Here is a 21,578-nt window from a genome sequence, read left to right as displayed (position 1 = left end):
ACGTCAGAGTTTAGACTATTTACAATGCATACCAGCATACTTTAGACATATAAATATACTAATGTTATGGTGTGCTTTTATGTCCTTTTTTTTTGTCCACAAGGGAATGATCTAATCTGAAATCAGCTGCAGTTGATAGTGAGGTAGGTCATTGTTTTAAAGTTTTGAAGGCAAATAAGAAAACATGTATATATCACAAATATATGGGATGAAAAATTGAAAGTGTTCAAATAATACAATCCTCTGTCTATCAGTGAAAATAATGTCGAAGCCTTGGAATACCTTTGCTTTTGTCTTATATCACTACACTGATTTTTTAAATTCAAATAAATCAAGAGATTTCAAAATCAAAAATCAAGATTAAAAATGTCATAGGGCACATAGATGTCATTTCAACATAAATTATTTGTATAAAGGATATGAATCACTCTGACAATAGTTTGATTGTGCTGCGGGCTGTTTTGCATTGAGCTGCAGCTCTCACATACACAGGCCTTGTTGTGGACGGCACAGGACCGAGGCAGATGTGGTCAAGAACAATGGCAGCGCCTTGAACAGAGAGTAGGGCAGTGACTGACTCCAAGGGTACACAGGCTGTAAAGAATGCCTGGCACCAAACCAGAATCACTGACGCTATTACAGACCCACCTTATCACCAATGATTGCCCGGGACTGAGTGGACCACACCTTCAAAGGCCAGCCCATCCGCCTCGGGTGCACCAAAGACTATTGAGAAGCTTGCTGGGGTGTCCTCAGAGCGGAGACAGGGCTGTACTGAGAAGGACGTTGGCAGGCCGTGCAGATCGTCGACTCAGGCTCAGAAGATCAACAGACAGAATGGCTACTGCAGGCACCTCAGGGCTGGGACGCAGGAAGAAGGCTCCTGGTCTCATGGATCAGATTGGCAAGTTCTTTGGAGGGGATAAGAAGAAAAGAGGGAAGGTGAGTGATGACAGCAGCTGGATCATCACGTGAACTGCAGAAATGCAGAAAGTGGAAAGGCAAATTGCTTTTTGGGGGGCTTTGAAATGGTAGTTTACATCAGAATGGTGTCCAGGTGGAGAAAATCGAGTCATGCATATTGATAAGTTTTTTGGAGCTAAAAACATTTTGTTATGCCAAAGGACTGGGAGAACAAGCTTAAGTGTTTTATGTATGAAGTGTGATGCCGTCTGCTGCTGTAAATGAAACCAAAATTGCAGTACGAGACAGAATGCTTGAGTGCAGAAATACTTCCGTGAAAGAAAGAAAGAACACATTATTAGTGTTACAGTACACTACAATAACAGTATAAACACGAAATTAATTAAAATCATTCAAAAGGACACCTGATCAAACTGAACAGGATTCAGTAGGATACAACGATGCTATGAAATTTTAAATGGTTGTTGAAAGCAGTGCCTGTTGTGGGTGTGTGATTAGGGTGTGTCCCAATAACGATATACAAACGTTCTGTTGAAATCTAGATATTGTGGACAAAGGACCCTAATAGTGTATTGTACTGTACTTTAAAAGTAACAGAAACTGTCATATACTGCATATTTTACTATTATTTCCCAGCCTTTTTGTTGAGGTATGTAGCGGTTATAATAAATACTGCACTCTGGTGGGTTGAGTAGTCTTCAGTTTGGGATTGGTATTTACATCTGGGAATTATTCACTGATGGTTAGGAATAAAGAGAAGTGACTAATTAGACAGCCATTTGTATGTCTAAAGATATAGGAAAATTATTTAAATAATTAAATCAGTACTCCTTCATTTGTTTTACAACAGATAAAATGTGTCCTACGTTTTTTATAACACAATAAATGTATTTATTTATTTAAAATAATATATTTTCAGTTTACTTTTTAATTCAATTTTAATAAATTTTCAATTTAATATATTATTTTAAAATAATATATTTTTATAACACAATGAATGTATTTATTTAAAAATAATTCCAAATGAGATATATGTGTGTACGATAGCACTTAAAAAAGCTACCAAATATAATTACACTTTTTTAAAAATGATTTTTATTTCATTACCATTTATTAGTTTTTGTTTTTGTGTGTATGTGTTTTTTCTATTTTCCTTTTTTGGTGCCATTTTATAAATCATGCTAGTCAGCATCCTTTTATTTATTCATATTGGAAATATGTAATAGGGATTGAGTTTGAGACCTTGTACAGTAGCATTGAGTGATTGAAAAATAAAAACAGAAAACATTCAGCAAAAAGAAAAGAGGAACTTTTGTTTTGTCTAAGAGTATAACCAGTACCAAAGAACACTTATGTATCTAAAGAATAATTGAGAAAACTTTTTTAAGTGTGTAATGTGTAACAAACACCTGTATACTGTGTGTTATGTTTAGGGTTCATTCCGTGGTCACCTGTCTTCCTCACCCCCAAGACCTCAGCATTCCTCATCCCGGCGCCGTGGAGATGTGAACCCTGTCGTTCATTTCTTCAGGAGCTTTGTAAGTGCACCAATCACACACTTCTCAGAAATCACAAGGAACTTCAACTTCACCTGGTTACTTTGGGAACAACTTGATATTAAATGGAGAATTATCTTGGTTGGTTAACTTTCATACAAAACTGAAAAAAAAAAGGAATTGCACATCTTCCACAAGCCCTAGCAGCAGCGTTTCTTTTTTTTTCTCCTTTTTTCCAGCCCCTTTTCCATTCACACATCTTTGTTCTTTTTGATGTTGTGCTTTTGCATTTCAGCTTTGCATTTTCCATGCGTCAGTCTTTTAATACTTCTTACATGCCTTAAAAATGTATTCCTTACTGTTCCACTGGACCATATGTGATTTACACTTTAAGTTACATTCTACATCGAAGTTCCTTCTTATTGAAAAGCCAAATATAACCAAAGCCTGGTAGTGAAGTGCTCTTTGAGTGCATAAGCCATTTGCAGCCCACATTTGGTGTCCAAAGTTGTCAATCTGTCAGACATGTAGCTCATATTTGCACAGTTACAAGGCTGCAAGCTTGCTTCTCTAAATAGACACTTGCCATTTCATTTCTCTGTGCTTCTCATTGCTAAGCAGATGGTTTAGATCGTGGGATTTTGGAGTGGGACACTGACAACGCGAAATAGCAACTTGTAGTAGTGTTGTAGTAACAGTAGCATGCTGTAATTTAACACAGATTAAACCTATTCTCAGTTTTTGTACAGGCTATAAATAAAGATTAGAATGTGCTCTTGAAACATGCTGTTATAGGAAAACAATCAACGAAGGACTAGAGTTCAGGTTACCCGTACCAACCTGAATTTCCAATAACACCTGAAGTGTTTCTTCTTATTCAAGAGCAATTACAACTTTTGTATTACAGCTGAGTTTAATGCTTTCCCTAAAACAAATTAGTTCCCACAAATTAGTGCGAGCAGCTGTAGGGTTCCTGAAAAAAAAAATATATATATATATATCATGGAAAGAGTGTAAGTTTGAATCCCACAGCCATTTGTGTCCTAGAACCCAAGATAGCACAATTGGCCAAGCTCTCAGGGTGGGAGGGGCAGCATACTCTCTCTCACCTGTCAATCACAAGTGACACTAGCCAATCATGGGCCTCTTTGAGCTCATGCATACAAAAGTGGGTGGATAGCACTTTCCTCTGAGTGTGTTATGCCGCCCTTGATGTTGCATAAGCAGCACGCTGAAAAGCTATATTCAGCTGGCTTCACAATCTCATCTCATTATCTCTAGCCACTTTATCCTTCTACAGGGTCACAGGCGAGCTGGAGCCTATCCCAGCTGACTACAGGTGAAAGGCAGGGTACACCCTGGACAAGTCGGCAGGTCATCACAGGGCTGACACATAGACACAGACAACCATTCACACCTACGGTCAATTTAGAGTCGCCAGTTAACCTAACCTGCATGTCTTTGGACTGTGGGGGAAACCGGAGCACCCCCACACGGACACGGGGAGAACATGCAAACTCCGCACAGAAAAGCCCTCTCTGGCCACGGGGCTCGAACCCGGACCTTCTTGCTGTGAGGCGACAGTGCTAACCACTACACCACTGTGCCGCCCCTTCACAATCCAAAAAAAAAAAAGTTTAAAAGCTAAACGTCCTTGCTCCAGATTTAAAAAAACATAAAGTTAGTCTTACAAAGCACAGACACTGGAGACTCCTTCCAAAAATGCTCAATAAAAGTCTCCTTAATGAAACTGTTGGGGATTTTTAATTCCCCCCCCCCCCCCCCCCCATTTTTATGGAGTATCTGCTATACAAGTCCCTTTGTATGTTATTACAGCTATTGTTGCTGCTGTTATAGAGAATTAATCAGCACCGTCTGACAAATTAGAATCAAATATGCAGCAGTGCTGTGGTCTAAACACAAATAATGAATTTCCAAATATATATTCACTCACTGACCACTTTAACAGGAACTTGTTGTTGATTCTAAGATTCCTGTTCTTGGCTGCAGGAGTGGAACCCAATGTGGTCTTCTGCTGTTGCACGCTGAGATGCTTTTTTGCTCATCACAGTTGTAAAGAGTTGCTATGAGTTACTATATCCTTCCTGGCAAAAAAAAGCTCAAACCAATCTGGCCATTTTCCTCTGACCTCTCTTATGAACAAAACATTTCCACCCACAGAACTGTCCCTCACTCACTCGATGTTTTTTGTTTGTCGCACCATTCTGTCTGTGTAAACTCGAGAGACTGTTGTGTGTGAAAACCCCCAGGAGATCAGCAGTTTCTGAAATACTCAAACCAGTTCATTTGGCTCAAACGAGCACCCATGCCACAGTGAAAGAAAGAAAGAAAGAAAGAAAGAAAGAAAGAAAGAAAGAAAGAAAGAAAGAAAGAAAGAAAGAAAGACACACTTTGAGATCACAATTTTTCCCATTCTGATGTTTGAAGTGAACATTAACTGAAGCTCTTGATTTGTATCTGCATGATTTGATGCATTGTGCTGCTGTCAAGGGATCGGCTGATTAGAGAACTGCAGAAAACAGCAGGTGGATGGGTGTTCCTAATAAAGTGGCCAGTGAGTGTATTGACGGAAGTCCTGCCTGGGAAACAAAATTTTAGCCAGTGTGAATTGTTTGCTTTATATTCATGAAAGAGATCTTTGCAATCCCCAAAAGTAGCTGTATATAATGGATGGAATAGGATTAAAATGTCAAGTGTAATGCTTTTGAATTCACCTTTTGAATTAACTTCATTATGTGTACAAGTGGGGCGGCACGGTGGTGTAGTGGTTAGTGCTGTCGCCTCACAGCAAGAAGGTCCGGGTTCGAGCCCCGTGGCCGGCGAGGGCCTTTCTGTGTGGAGTTTGCATGTTCTCCCCGTGTCCGCGTGGGTTTCTTCCGGGTGCTCCGGTTTCCCCCACAATCCAAAGACATGCAGGTTAGGTTAACTGGTGACTCTAAATTGACCGTAGGTGTGAGTGTGAATGGTTGTCTGTGTCTATGTGTCAGCCCTGTGATGACCTGGCGACTTGTCCAGGGTGTACCCCGCCTTTCGCCCGTAGTCAGCTGGGATAGGCTCCAGCTTGCCTGCGACCCTGTAGAACAGGATAAAGCGGCTACAGATAATGAGATGAGATGTGTACAAGTGCTGTGCTGTGTGATCAGTGAATACCTGAACATGTGATTTTTTTTTTTTTTTTATCACCCCACAGGTGTCTTCTCCTCGCCCTAAGTCAAGGGTAAGTTTATTTTTCAGTTACTTATTTTGGGTCATATATACATTCAATGTAGATAATACAGTATAAGCCATCCATGCCACTGGACATGTTAGTTATAACTATACAGTATTTGTTATTATCAATATTTACTGATCTTTCTAAAATGGTGTCTCATTTAATGCAGACTTTTATGAAAGATTGAGAGCTCACCATTTAGAATAAAAAAAAAACCTTAAACGATTACTTTGACATTTACCAGTAAAATAACGATGAGACACATTTTATATTTTGGTCCATATGTTAGGTAATCATTTATGAGTTTCTGTCTTTAGGGATAACCAAGAGAGGACTATTGTTAACCATGTGTAAGAGTACACTCATTAAAAAAACGAAAAGAAAATGCATAGAAAGACATTTGAGGGTTATTTGGCTAGTTAAATGGTCTTTCATGAAAACCCTTTCTAATACAAAAACACACTCAGTTGTAAGTTTCGACACAGAACCCAGAGTTACCCAGTGTAAGGATTTCTAAGGGTTCTAGTTTTAAACATTTTGGCTAAAAGTGTATGCAGTTAACAGTTATTCCACAAAATCAAGTCGTACATGAACAGATAGCTGATGAGGCGAGTAGCACTGAGTTGGCTATAAGCCATGTACAATGAGACTGAGTGGAATAACTGTTTTATTCTATCCACATTCACTGGATTTTGAGAAACAGAGCATTTTTATTTTCATTTTTTGCAAATTCGATCAATAAAAACTTTGTACAAAACGTCTGACAAAATCATTTCCACTTAGGCGGACTTCTTAAAAACCTATCGATGGCTGCACAAATTGACTTTAGTGTTGCGTTTTTGTAGAAAGTGTCGTCTTACTGTCGTGCCGAGGTATAGAATAGCTTCAGACATTTCTTTAATTCTTCCTTGGACATTTCAGTTGTGCAATTTTCAAACTTCTTTGAGCTGTTGAACCAGTCTAAAAAAATTCAACAAATTTTAATGCTTAAAGATGCAGAATGTAAACAAACCGGCGAAATGACAGGAGCAATTTGTGAAAAATGCTATAATAATAATAATTCTTGAAAAATAAAAAAGACACGTTCTTGCCAGGGGCGGCACGGTGGTGTAGTGGTTAGCGCTGTCGCCTCACAGCAAGAAGGTCCAGGTTCGAGCCCTGTGGCCGGCGAGGGCCTTTCTGTGTGGAGTTTGCATGTTCTCTCCGTGTCCACGTGGGTTTCCTCCGGGTGCTCCGGTTTCCCCCACAGTCCAAAGACATGCAGGTTAGGTTAACTGGTGACTCTAAATTGACCGTAGGTGTGAATGTGAGTGTGAATGGTTGTCTGTGTCTATGTGTCAGCCCTGTGATGACCTGGCGACTTGTCCAGGGTGTACCCCGCCTTTCGCCCTAAGTCAGCTGGGATAGGCTCCAGCTTGCCTGCGACCCTGTAACAGGATAAAGCGGCTAGTGATAATGAGATGAGACGTTCTTGCCATCAAATACTTTCATTCCATATTTTGTTGCTTTTTTTTATTTTTTATTTTTTGGGGGTTTTGTTTTCAAGTAGAGATTTTATTTTGTCCTCGGTTGGTTCAGCAACACGCTCCACCATTTTGTTTTTCTCTACTCATGGTATATGATCTGATATCCTAGTAGTAGAGTAGCCAATCAGAGTGCGCGATTGCTCATATCCAGTGAATGTGGATAGAATAATATCTATCACTGAAATCATCACTCCTTTCTTAATATTCATTTCCAAGTCCATATCATGTTTTTAAGTGCATGCGGGTTCAAATCCCAGCTCTGCAGATCATATGGACAGTGCAGACAGCCTGTGATTATAAAAAGTTTTTCTTCCTGCTATGTCACAACTTAATTGTTCTATCTTATTTTTTCTGTCTTTTTTATGTGCAGTGGAGGGAATTCTTGGGCCTGGTATGTCTCCCAGCTTTAAATTAAATCATGTTTGCATTCACAGTCATGTCCATAGGCAGGCAGGCCTGCATGTCTTGAGCAGTCAGCTTTTCCTTTCCTCTGTATTGCTTCTAATGTGTCTTCTTTATTAACAGTCATTTCTCTTCTCTGTGAAATAACTAAACAACTTATTCATAATTGCAGCTTTCTGCCCTTTGGTGCTCTTGTCAACTTGACACATAAGATGCTTTCCAGAGCTCTTTACAAGGTTGGGGTTATTCATAGTCTTTTGGTAGAAAGGGAACAAATAGCCAAAGCAGAGATGCAGAGATTGGTGCAGTGTTCGTTTCAAATAATTTTACGAAAATTATTTTATTTTCGTAAACATCAGCAGCTGGAAAACCTTATTTTTCAGCATTTGGTTTCCTGATGTGCTCATACCTGTATTTACGCAGCAGTCAGTAGTGAAAGCGTCTTAATTAGTAGTGAAAGCTTTAATATTGGCTTTTATGCATTTCTATTATCAGCATATTATTCACATGCTACAACAAATTAATTCATAATTAGAGCAATTACTCTAATGTAGTTATACCACATTGCGGTTGTAGACTCAGTACTGATTGGTCAGAAGGTATTGATTCAATTTATTTAACAGCAGCTCTGACAACAGTGCCAGCTATAATTCAAATCACAGATTTATATGAATGTGCTTGCCCTAATACATTATTGTTTCTACACAGAACGCATAAAAAAATGTGTATAAATCATTGATATGATGAAGTTTTCTGTGGGAGACATTTATTTAGCATTTTTGGAAAGAGTCTCCAGTCTTAGTGCTTTGTACCAGTCTGAGGTAAAACAGATGACTTCTTGGAAACATGACAAGCTGCATTTTTTTTCCTTTATTGACTTCAACAGCTATAAAGAAAAATGTTCATAAGCGAATGACTGTTTATAGCGGATAAAACATAAATAACAAGAAGGACACTAGATAGAGTGTACGGTATACTTCTACCAAGCCACACATTCGGATTGGCGTCAAAATCTAATCAGTTGTTCCTTGGCCCATGGTTCACCTTTTCTCAAAATTTCATCAAAAAGCATTGACGACTTTTTGAGTTACATTGGGAACAAACAAAAACAAATGGAGGTGAAAACATAAAAACCTCTAACAAAGTTGGTAGAGCTAATAACAGGAAGGAACAGGAAGAGGAGCTTATAGCTGACTAACCCTTGTAATAAATAAATAGATAAAAAGTTCAAAGTGTCATTCTTTAATGAATAAAAATTGTAGGCAAATTTCTATTGCATAAAAGGAATAAAAGGCGGCACGGTGGTGTAGTTGTTAGCACTGTCGCCTCACAGCAAGAAGGTCCTGGGTTCGACAGGGACCTTTCTGTGTGGAGTTTGCATGTTCTCCCTGTGTCTGCATAGGTTTCCTCTGGGTGCTACGGTTTCCCCCACAGTCCAAAGACATGCTGGTTAGGTTAATTGCTGGGTTTCACGTACGTGACGTCACATCCGCCTCATTAGTTATTCAAAACTTTAGCTGGTGGTCTACCAAAGCTCAGTTGACAAAGCATTTGTACGAAGGTGCACTGCTCGCATGAAAAATGCCTTACGCTTGTGTTGTTTTAGGTTGTTCAAATCGATCAAACCGTGAAACTAATAAAAGTTTCTTCAGGGTTCCCCATGAACTAATAAAAAAGGGTGACCGAACACAGGATTTCACAAAAAGGCATCGAGAAAGGTGGCTTTTGAACCTCTCACTGAAATTGAATGGAGCCGAGTCGAAGCATGCTCGAGTTTGCAGTGATCACTTGGTGAAAGGTTTGTATCTCCCTCTCAGCGATGTCCTTAGTGTTTTCCAAGTGCTTTTCTTGCTATGTGTTGTTATTTTACGGTACTTTTTTTAGTCACGAAGTGCTAAAGTCCCCAGCTGTTTCTTTGTTTACTCCTCACAAAGTCCATAATGCATGAAGGTCATGACAAACTCCTTACCCAGCCATACAGTTACAATGCGCCGTGATCACTTCTCCGTCTTGTTTAACTAAGATCCAGGTCTTTAAAGGGGTTTCTGATCATCTTTGTGAATGATTTACCTGAGAGATAAGAGCCAACACAAGTGAGAATCAAGCGAACTGTTGTTTGTTTACACTTCAATTTGCAGCGCTTCGTTGTAAAGATGCAAACGAAAAGCTTAAAAAAATACTTACATGGGCAAAAACAATACAGGATTCATTTGGTAGCGACTTGATAGCGAGGTCCTTTACCCAGCCACATACAAAAAAGTTGTAAGCCTCCATACTCTTCCACGCTTTCATCTGTTTTGCGGTGTAGAAGGATGTCTGCAACATCAGATAGTTTGAGATGTCGGGAAACTTGACTGAAGGGTAGTTTTTGAGATCGTATGACAAATCCTTCTTTCCCAGACTGTAGGGGTCGATTCCATTGCACATAGCAATCTTCTGAATATATCTAAAGTGAGCAGTGGCTTCTAGATTACGAGCATACTCTGATAAGTTATCACTAGTTGTTTGCACTATGGCAGCCGTTTAGACCACCAGCTATTTCACTTCCGGTAAAACCTCTAAGAAAAGTCACGTGACTGAAACCCAGCTCTAAATTGACCATAGGTGTGAATGTGAGTGAGTGTGAAGGCGCAGAAAGGAACTGGCCACTCTAGTGCTGCAATTCTGGCCAAGTCAACCAAACATAGTTCTCCTCATGCTAAGCCCGGATCGGGTTTGGCAGTGATGACAATGACAACAACGGGTGCACTGCTATTGGGAAATAAAAACTTTTGGGTGATAACCTATGCAATTGGGTGTTAATGCGACATGTAAAAAGGCCAGAAATTTCACATACGTATGAAAGGGTATGTCGAGTTTAGTCTACGTGCCCCATTTGACAGACGGTCCACTGATTTCATCAGCTGTAACAGAAGCTGGATGTGTCTCTGATACCTAAATGCAGTTACACTGTCATATAATGGTCAATATTTGCTCAAATTGAATTTCTTTTCTGGTACTTTGATCCAGAGCTGCTCTGTGCTTCCGGATGACTTTGAGACAGCACAGCTTTTTCTGAGGTGCAGTCAGTAAAGCAGTTTTCTCCTCCAGGGGCCTAGAGACAGAGCTTATTCTCCGAGTCATCCCACCCCACACACTCCATCGCTTTTTACTTATCTGTATGTGGAAGTGTCTGTTTTTCTTTTTTTGTTTGTTTACTCCTCAGCACCCCCTTCTGGCTTAGTCATGTACTGCCTGAGTCCTGAGTCTACAGTTTCCCTTTACGTAAACCTTCTTTCAGGAGAAAAGTGTGGCAAAGAGAAAAATGGGCAAAGATATATACATTCATAGCCAGTGACTATGTTTAATAAGTCTGTTGTTAAAGTCGTTCAAATTGATGATCCTTTCGACAATTTTGTGCAACAAAAACTTAACTTTCCTAAATTACCAAAAAAAAAAAAAAGATATGTCTAAGGAGTGTCATTTTACTCTTACGCCACATTCATCATGTCTCTAACGTGCCTGTGTGTTTACTTTGTGTGCATGTGATAACCTCAGCCCTTTGATTTATGTAATGTGTTCACGTCTATCGAGTTTCCTTCTACTGTTCATGAACGACGAATCCAGAATGTTTAATTCCTTCATGCTTTAATGCTAGATTTTTCCTTACAGCTTTTCACCATCAAAGACATTTACTGCACAATAAGGGAGACATTCGTGTTGTATTATTCATTATATATTCCAAATCGCAGTGACGTATTTACACATAAAATGCTAATAGCTGTTATATCTGTAAAGGCTTTTGATATTAGTTTAAAAGAAAAAAGATAGATGATAGAGCTACATAGGACTGGCAGCACTTCACTGGCATCCTGTTCAGTCTAAAATATAATTTAACACCCTTGGATTTGTCCAAGCTTTAAGTGAATTAACACATTCTCGTATGTCAGATATACAGCAAGCATCTCCAGTTAGCAACTCATGCTTGACATTTTCTAAGCAATTATTTATTTTTATTTAATTTATGTTGTATTAGATATCTAATTTTATTTTTAAGCTACAATTTCATGCTTTATCAGTTCATTATCAACATTCAATCTTAAATACTTATTTATTTTTAGTCATTTATATTTTCAGTATTATTTATTTCCAGAATTTCTATTACTGGGGCGGCACGGTGGCGTAGTGGTTAGCGCTGTCGCCTCACAGCAAGAAGGTCCTGGGTTCGAGCCCCGGGGCCGGCGAGGGCCTTTCTGTGCAGAGTTTGCATGTTCTCCCCGTGTCCGCGTGGGTTTCCTCCGGGTGCTCCGGTTTCCCCCACAGTCCAAAGACATGCAGGTTAGGTTAACTGGTGACTCTAAATTGACCGTAGGTGTGAATGTGAGTGTGAATGGTTGTCTGTGTCTATGTGTCAGCCCTGTGATGACCTGGCGACTTGTCCAGGGTGTACCCCGCCTTTCGCCCGTAGTCAGCTGGGATAGGCTCCAGCTTGCCTGCGACCCTGTAGAAGGATAAAGCGGCTTGAGCTAATGTGATGTGATTTCTATTACTTTTATTATTTCTGTATTCTCTCCTTCATCATCTTATGCTGCTTTTCCCCCCTTGGAAAACATTTTCATGCATGAAAGCTGTTAGATAAATAAAGTTTATTATTGTTGTTCTATTTACAGTACCACTCGAAAGTTTGTACACCCCTAATCATTCATAGGTTTTTCTGTATTTTGACTATTTTCTACAAACTGAAGATAACAAAACTATGAAATAACATTTGGAACATATATAGACTTATGTGCTCATCTCATCTCATTATCTCTAGTCGCTTTATCCTGTTCTACAGGGTCGCAGGCAAGCTGGAGCCTATCCCAGCTGACTACGGGCGAAAGGCAGGGTACACCCTGGACAAGTCGCCAGGTCATCACAGGGCTGACACATAGACACAGACAACCATTCACACTCACGGTCAATTTAGAGTCACCAGTTAACCTAATCTGCATGTCTTTGGACTGTGGGGGACAGCCACGGGGCTCGAACCCCGGACCTTCTTGCTGTGAGGCGACAGCGCTAACCACTACACCACCGTGCCGCCATATATATGGCGGCACGGTGGTGTAGTGGTTAGCGCTGTCGCCTCACAGCAAGAAGGTCCGGGGTTCGAGCCCCGTGGCCGACGAGGGCCTTTCTGTGCGGAGTTTGCATGTTCTTCCCGTGGCCGCGTGGGTTTCCTCTGGGTGCTCCGGTTTCCCCCACAGTCCAAAGACATGCAGGTTAGGTTAACTGGTGACTCTAAATTGACCGTAGGTGTGAATGGTTGTCTGTGTACGTGTTAGCCCTGTGATGACCTGGCGACTTGTCCAGGGTGTACCCTGCCTTTCGCCCGTAGTCAGCTGGGATAGGCTCCAGCTTGCCTGCAACCCTGTAGAACAGGATAAAGCGGCTAGAGATAATGAGATGAGATATATATTTTAAGATTCTTCAAAGTATCCAGCGTTTGCCTTGATGACGCTTTACACACTATTGGCATTATCTTAACCAGCTTCATGAGGGAGTCACATGTAATGCTTTTCAATTAACAGGTGCCTCGTCAAAAGTTAATTAGTGCAATTTCTTGCCTTCTTAATGCGTTTGAGATCAAACAGTAAACAGTTTGACAAGTAAAAATAAAAATACTAAATAAATAAATAGCTCTATTCCACAACTGTAGTAATTCATATTATGTCAAGAACCAACTAAGTAAAGAGAAACGACACCCATCATTATTTTAAGACATGAATTGTCTTTGAATTAATAAGCATAGAGAAAAAAGCATTGAATTTTGAATAGACGGCGTGTCCAAACTTTTGACTGGTACTGCATTTTTAAATAAAAGTAATTTATTTGCCCTTCAAGACAGCTGACATAAACCTACAGGAATATTTTCTCTTCAAAAGCTTATTATATTAAAGCTAGATGTGCTTTCAATTTCACAAAATCAGTGAAATTGAGTTCTCTCTAAAATTTGGTCATTATGATATGTTTATATTTGTAATATCTATTTAAAAAAAACCAGGCCATTCTGTGGCTGGAAAGTTATTTAATTTGAGGGGATTCCCAAGCAAATAATGTGCATGAAATCATTCGCTTCACGCAGTCAAGCAGAGAGAGAGAGAAAGTCCGTGTGTACATGCGTAGGTTTACCTTCTTCTTTTGGGTTTTACGGCAGCTGGCATCCAGTATTGCATTACTGCCATCTACAGGTTTACCTTGACCGTGCACTGACAGTTCCATCGTTCTGTCGCTAAACAAACATCTGATCGCACCGAGGTGCTTGCTGACCGCCGATATTTATTAGTTTGGTCCTGCATTTCTTTTCCGTCTCAACATAATGTCTTTTCTTCTCACTTTCTGTTATTATAGTCGGTCTTTCATGTTTCATTCACATGCTCACATCCTCCATTTTTCTCTCCTGTTTCAAATTTGTATCCCATAATGCCTTGCGTGAACGGGGAAAGCCCACCACGTGATGCATGATGTAGTATCTTGAATTGGGTCATGGTGAAGCAGGAAAAAAACAGCAGAGAATTTCAGGCCACGTGGCCCTAAATTCATTAATTGTTCTATTTTAAAAAAAAACTAATAAAATTGGAAGTCTGTGATTCAAATTCAGTCGCTTTTGGTCCACTGAACAAAAATAATTGGGTGTCGGGGAAAATTCTTTTATGACCTACACTTGAAAAATCTGAAAGGCAGCACAGCTTGAAGCATCAGCTTTAAAGAATACTTTAATTCTGACTTCAGTTTGACATCACACCTTAGTCAAGTGACAAATTGTTGACATTTTAGGGGGAGATGTATGTTAGAATGTCATGATACATGACTTTAGTAGAAGTAAAGAGCTTCAAAGGTCATATAATAATAACAACAACGATGTGACAGTTTTACAAGTGAGGGATAAACTGGAAGAATCAGACACAAGTAGCACTTCCACAGGATGCTCTGAATGGAACACTGCGTGCTAATAATATCAATACCAGGTTTTATCCATGATTATCATTACACTACTTATAACAACACGGTTATGTATAGTTTTCCTCTATTTCTTTTCTCTGTTTATCTGTAATGATGCTGCTGGAATTTTAATTTCCCTGAGGGAACCCTCCCAAAGTGATCAATAAAGTTTTATCTAATCTAATCTATCTAATCTAATCTAATTTTCTCTGACCCATAAGCAACTTTTTTGTTCTTGACTTCCATCAGGGCCATGGTACTTGACTTGCTTTTATCTCAACTTGACACTAGTATGGATGAAAGTACTCTTTATGACAGGTAATGCCTGTTGGAATTACCCGTTATAAATGTTTATGTAGGTTTATGTCAGTTGTCATGAAGGACTAATGCAGGTGTCATTGCAGCCTTACAAACACCACTCTTATATAAAGCATTAAAAAATACAAATGTGACCTTACAGTGTAGAGATCACATTGTGGATAGTTATGGAATCAAGAGTTTTAGATAATGTTTTATTAGTATAAATACGCAGGTGATTATAGGAAATTGCACATTGATTGGTCGAGAAGTTTGGACTATTTCTCAATAATCACCTTGAGCCACTTGGTAAAATGGTGGCCAATCACTATGTCACCGTAAGTGAGGAAGAATTACAAATTATGAAAGAAAATGCTCCTAAAAGCACTAAAGATGCTATGAAGTTTGGTCTAAAACTATTCAAAGGTAAGGTGGAATTGTGATTTATTTTATGTGAGTCGGCATAGATAAGTGACACAAGTCTGCGCCACACCTTTATTACATTTTTGTTCTGCTTTTGAAGATTGAAATAAATATTTTAATATGATTTTTAAAAATAATCACCTGTGTATTTATACTAAAACAATTATCCACCTCAGGCTCAGTGAATATCAGTGAATAATAACCTCGACTTTGTCTCGGCTATTATTCACCGATATTCACTTCACCTTCAGTGAATAATTGTTAAATAATGCATTATTACTGAGCATATGCAATTACTGAATATGATATTCAGTCTACAATATGACAATGACAACATGACTCCTTTTTAAAGCGGCAATAAGAATGCAGAGGGCTTCCAGCTTGGGCCGTCAGTGTATGTGTTGATGTAAGATATGTTTGTAGGCTTCACCATCGCAGCGTGGCTCAGAGAGTATCAGATCACCCCACAGACGCCGCAGAGAACAGAACACACTCTCCAGAATCTTCAACCTGGTGAGCCTGCTGTAGCAACACGACTGCAAACTCATGAGGGTTTGCATGAGATGATTTGTCGGACAAATTATATGGTTAAGCTCGGGACCAGAAGAGAGGGAAGACATGAGCTTTGTTTTTGTTTTTTCCTTAACACTCAAGTCAAGTTGCTGTTTTGCATAAAGATAGAATGACAGGCTAATGAAAATGAGTTTTTAGGAGCTAACAGTAACATCTGACTTATCACTCATCCAATATATCCTACTGAACACCATGGCTCCAGAATCACTAATCCCAATATTTCAGTGTAAGCGTATTTAATATGTTTCAGCATGGAGTTTTCCGATCATTCAAAACCATGACTAGTGGCTACATGTGGCTGTATTAGTGTAACGCATGTCCCTAGAGCCCCTTTGTCCTGACTTCCCTTTCTGTTGTCCATCACCAGTCAGCCCTGCCTGCAAGTCCACCTGTATAACCCTAAGCCCTGCACACTAATCCCCAAGATCCCTATTCATTATATCATCTACCTGCCTACTCTTTTCCCTTTATCCTCACTCCACTGAATTCTGCATCACTGTTCCTTGATCACTGATCCTTATCTTCACATTTCCATTACTAACATTTCCAGGTCCTCCGGGGACAAGCAGGACACCTGCTCTGAAGGCTGGAACACAGCTGGACATGGTGTCCAACCTGATGATTTATTCATTCTAGGAAAATCTAACTGACTCTCTTTTCAGACTCTGCTTCATATTAATTCATTCATCATGCATCTAGATTGCTTAGGTCTGGCTTATTAACTATAATAATTGCATTATGCAGATGTCTTCCTTAAGTGATCTTTTTATCATTTTAAGTGGTTTGACAAAATTTCTGAAATAAAATCTTGAATTATTATTATTATTATTATTATTATTATCTTGAAAAAAACACCAATCTTTTTTTAAACTTGTATTTGTAATTGTAAGCAAATTCCACTTCGGAAAGATTCCAGGTGTATTTAAAAAAAAAAAAAAACATAAACCACAGTGCTGTTGGATTCTCGAATCTGATTGGTTAGAAGGGGTTGAGTAATTTTCTATAACAGCAGCTCTGACACCGGTTCCTGCTCCAAAATTTATTCTAATACAGTATGTTATAATTTCTATAGTAACAGCTAATTCACAAGGTGGACAGTCCACATAACCTAAAGCTAATAATAAACAGATATAAACTGTGAGATAGAAGTTATTCCACGAAATCGAGTCGTACATGAGCTGACAGCCGACGAGGCGCGTAGCACTGAGTTGGCTATAAGCCACGTACGATGAGATTGAGTGGAATAACTGTTTTATTCTATCCACATTCACTGGATTTTGAGAAACAGAGCATTTTTATTTTTATTTTTTGCAAATTCAATAAAGAAAAACTTTGTACAAAACGTCTGACAAAATAATTTCTGCTTAGAATATAAACAAACTGGCGAAATGACAGTAGCAATTTGTGAAAAATGCGATAATAATAATTCTTGAAAATTAAAAAAGATACGTTCTTACCATCAAATACTTTCATTCCATTTTTTTTTTAAATTTTTTTTTTTTAGGGTTTTGTTTTTGAGTAAAGTTTTTATTTCATCCTCGGTTGGTTCAGTAACATGCTCCACCATTTTCTTTGTCTCCTTTTTTTTTTTTTTTGCAGTTGGCAAACCAACTTAAAGGTGCATGACCACCACCACCACCTGGGCTGGAGTGTGGAACAGGAGATATTTCTTTTAAATACTTGATAAAGTGTTATATCTGACTTGATGCGCTCTGCCATTTTGTTTTTCTCTATTCACGGTATATGAGCTGATATCCTAGTTATAGAGTAGCCAATCAGAGTGCACAATTGCTCATATCCAGTGAATGTGGACAGAATAATTAAGAGTTATTCCATGAAATCAAGTTGTACATGAGCTGATAGCTGATGGGGCACATAACGCCTAGTTGGCTATAAGCTTTGTTTGACGAGATTGAGTGGAATAACTGTTTTATTCTATCCACATTCACTGGATTTTGAGAAACAGAGCATTTTTATTTTAATTTTTTACAAATTTGATGAATTAAAATTTTTGTACAAAATGTCCGACAACATAATTTCCGCTTAGAATGTAAACAAACTGGTGAAATGACAGTAGCAATTTGTGAAAAATGCGATAATAATAATTCTTGAAAAATAAAAAAGATACGTTCTTACCTTGGGCGGCACGGTGGTGTAGTGGTTAGCACTGTCGCCTCACAGCAAGAAGGTCCTGGGTTCGAGCCCCGTGGCTGACGAGGGCCTTTCTGTGTGGAGTTTGCATGTTCTCCCCGTGTCCGCGTGGGTTTCCTCCGGGTGCTCCGGTTTCCCCCACAGTCCAAAGACATGCAGGTTAGGTTAACTGGTGACTCTAAATTGACCGTAGGTGTGAATGTGAGTGTGAATGGTTGTCTGTGTCTATGTGTCAGCCCTGTGATGACCTGGCGACTTGTCCAGGGTGTACCCCGCCTTTCGCCCGTAGTCAGCTGGGATAGGCTCCAGCTTGCCTGCGACCCTGTAGAACAGGATAAAGCGGCTACAGATAATGAGATGAGATGAGACGTTCTTACCTTCAAATACTTTTATTCCATATTTTGTTGCTTTTTTTGTTGTATTTTTGGGGGTTTTGTTTTCGAGTAGATTTTTTTATTTTATCCTCAGTTGGTTCGGAAACACATTCCGCCATTTTGTTTTTCTTCTTCTTTAGGGTTTTTTGGCAGTTGGCAAACCAACTTAAAGGTGCATTACCACCACCAGCTGGGCTGGAGTGTGGAACAGGAGATATTTCTTTTAAATACTTGATAACAAAGTGATATATCTGACTTGATATGCTCTGCCATTTTGTTTTTCTCAACTCATGGTATATGAGCTGATATCCTAGTCATAGAGTAGCCAATCAGAGCATACGATTGCTCATATCCAGTGAATGTGGATAGAATAATTAAGGATATTTAAAGTTTTCTGGAAGGAGTTACAGTTTTATTTCTCATTTATTGAAGGAATCTCCAGTGCCAGTGCTTTGTAACAGTTAGTAAGTTTTCCACCTGGAAAAATCTTCTCACTAAGAAGACAAACATGACATTTTTTGTTGTATGAATTTCAGGAAAAAAGAGACGCTACTTAGGGAATGACTGTTTATAGCTGCTAGAAGCCTTAACAGGAATTAACTTGCTTCGTAGACAGTTCAGAATATGAACTGTAGCTATAAATTGATAAAATGAACACTATGTTGTGCATCAATAAATTAAAAATCGCAAATGATGGCAAATTCCTGTGGCACACAAGGAATAAAACACTTCGATACACGCTGTTGCAGGAAAATAATCAACTTGTCGGAACAATATCTCCATTTTGGGTTAGGCCACAATACCCGATGCCTTCACTGATTATTTTCCTATAACAGCACATCCCAAAATGTTTTATTCCTCATCACATTCACATTTGTTTTATGTATTAGAGATGTTACGCAATCCATTGGTTTATTTGTTCCATTGCATGGATATTTATTTCAATAGGACTCAATCCTTGTCATGAATCATATCTAAACTCACATGTGCAACATCTCAGGTATATATTTTAGGAATAATCCCACGAGCCATATACAACTTTGTATAACTGCAATGACCTACCTCAATATTTAATGAATATTTTCTCCCTCACAGTATTTCACATGACAATCATAACAAGAAAAAAAAATCTTCCTTTGTACCTTTACCTTTTTCTAGAGCTATAAAAATGAATAGCGCTCATCACTCAAATGGAGTAGGTGATCAAAGTGATGACTGCAATTTCTTCTATCTCTCCATGTGTTCCCATTTGTGTGCTCCACGAGAATTGTTCGCACGAGCTGGAATGCATTATTACTCAGACATTTCCTGTCCAGCATAATGATACACTTTACAGGAGATTTTGGAGAAAGGCTTCACAATATGACGCATGCAATAAACCATAATGTCTGTTCACACGCATTTCTTTTTGATCACAGGGAGAAAGTAGATCTCGTTCTCCACCCAAACGCTGGAGCACCATCTTCTGAGCCCTCGATTGATGCAGGAACAAGTGAGATAGATGATAAGGGAAAGGATGATGATGCTGATGAGGAGGAGGAGGAGGAGGAGGAGGAGGAGGGAAAAGTAGATGGTCTCTGCCTTGTGGACTCACACATTGCTATGCGTTTAACAGACTAATATTGGCCACCTCTGCTTATTAGACAGTGATACAATCCTGGTATTGGAAATTATTTACTGACAGAGTGACAGGAATAAGGTGGGGTTCCGTGATCATGTGACATTTGCCATATTTATATAGTGTTAGATATATTGGCTTTCAATAAAAATTATTCTTCTTTAAAATAATGCATCTTTTTCACCTAAATTTGTACCTAGCCCTGGAGAAATGTTCGTACAAATTCATCAATGAGTACATCGATTCGAAATTGATCACACTGATGCACATCCTACCAAAATGGCAACCTCCATGACAGCATATTAGGCCACTTTAATTTAAAATATAATGCAATAGCTGCACCAGTAATCAATAGTCTCTTTTTCATTGAAGATTGTTTTCAATCACTTTGTCTTTTCTCCACGTGGAATTTACACCAAGTGTGTTTTTTTTTTCTTTGATACATTATTCGGTATCATACTTTAATCCATATAATACTGTGATAAATGTTTCCAGGTTGTTTTGTGTAAGTGCAGTGTATTTTTGGATATCGTGTGCGTTCTTTGTGGTTGTCAAGTGTCCTGTCATGTATAGTTTGTTTCTATGTTTAAAATGATTTGCATATAAGATTTTGGACTGTGTTTTGCCACTTAAGAGTTCTTTATAACAGTCAGTATTGTATATTATTAATGCATGACAATAAAATATCAATTTGTGTAACATTAATTAATAGAAAGAAAAAAAACCCAATGCAACAGATACTAAAACTAAACCTAAAACAAAGTAAGTCTCTGAACTGGAAAGCAGTATCCAGGTCAGTGGAGACTTAATCAAATGCCCTTCAATTGCACTGATTTAGTGAAATACTGTATTTATTTTAATGGCTTGGTAATACAATGAGTGGAAAAAAGTTTCACATATTTGCTTTTCATTAATGTTGCATAATATATCCAAAACAAGAAAGGGTATAAAAAAAAAGTATCCAAGATGGCAGAGCTTCAAAGGTAGCGCAGGTGCGAGAAGGAAATGAAAAGTGAAAGACAGATCTGAGAAAAGATACAAACGGCAATGAAAGAATTGAAAGAATAGAGCTGAGATGAGTAAGACTGATTTCATTTGTGTTACCGATAGCATTTTGTTTATAATGTGTCCTCATATTGTGTTTTGTGTCTCATAGAACTTTCACGCACGTACTGTTTATGAATGAGTGCTGAACATATAAAAAAATAAATTTCAGTTATTCTGCCTATCAGCGCTGTATATGTCTCAAATGGTGCTACAGATTCATAATGTGGAGAATATTGACGTCAGAGTGGCCAAGTTTTTAAGTTATGATGTGTAATATTTTTAATCAGTTCATATTTTAAGTAACAACAAATAAAAACATCCTAAATATGTGTGTTGGTATATTATGTGTCTCTGCTCTTCACAAAGCAGTGTTCTTTTACTTGGAGAGAATAACAGCACTGAGCAACTTCCTGTAATAGCTGTGTAATAAATGGAGACAGCCTCATATTGATAAATGGTTAATAGCAACAATAAACTTGCTGAATATAGGCAATTCTGTGAATAAATTAATATATTCATCATGAATCTGCACAAAATTGCCCGTAATATTTG

General features: G+C 38.6%; 1 protein-coding gene across 2 annotated transcripts; it reads left to right on the top strand.

The window, feature by feature from the left end:
* Window positions 1–588: 588 nt before the first annotated feature.
* On the top strand, window positions 589–21,353 carry mbpa (myelin basic protein a). 2 transcript variants are annotated; one of them, XM_060942665.1, is made up of 6 exons: window positions 589–942; window positions 2,358–2,462; window positions 5,632–5,658; window positions 7,549–7,569; window positions 15,687–15,776; window positions 19,780–21,353. In XM_060942665.1, the coding sequence occupies exons 1-6, from the start codon at window positions 604–606 to the stop codon at window positions 19,828–19,830; spliced, it is 633 nt and encodes a 210-aa protein (XP_060798648.1). In that variant the 5' UTR covers window positions 589–603; the 3' UTR covers window positions 19,831–21,353. The 2 variants fall into 2 exon arrangements, with proteins under 2 accessions (XP_060798648.1, XP_060798649.1); XM_060942666.1 differs by lacking the exon at window positions 15,687–15,776.
* Window positions 21,354–21,578: the final 225 nt, after the last annotated feature.

The sequence above is a fragment of the Neoarius graeffei genome, chromosome 16 (genome assembly GCF_027579695.1).
Source record: "Neoarius graeffei isolate fNeoGra1 chromosome 16, fNeoGra1.pri, whole genome shotgun sequence".
Taxonomy (NCBI): domain Eukaryota; kingdom Metazoa; phylum Chordata; class Actinopteri; order Siluriformes; family Ariidae; genus Neoarius; species Neoarius graeffei.
This window is presented reverse-complemented; position numbering and strand designations above follow the sequence as displayed.

Excerpts from the sequence above, each read along its gene's own strand:
- mbpa (XM_060942665.1), top strand. The coding sequence starts at position 604 with ATGCCTGGCACCAAACCAGAATCACTGACGCTATTACAGACCCACCTT. Across the intron at positions 2,463-5,631 it reads TTCATTTCTTCAGGAGCTTT|GTGTCTTCTCCTCGCCCTAA; the intron begins GTAAGTGCACCA and ends ATCACCCCACAG. Across the intron at positions 15,777-19,779 it reads TCTCCAGAATCTTCAACCTG|GGAGAAAGTAGATCTCGTTC; the intron begins GTGAGCCTGCTG and ends TTTTGATCACAG.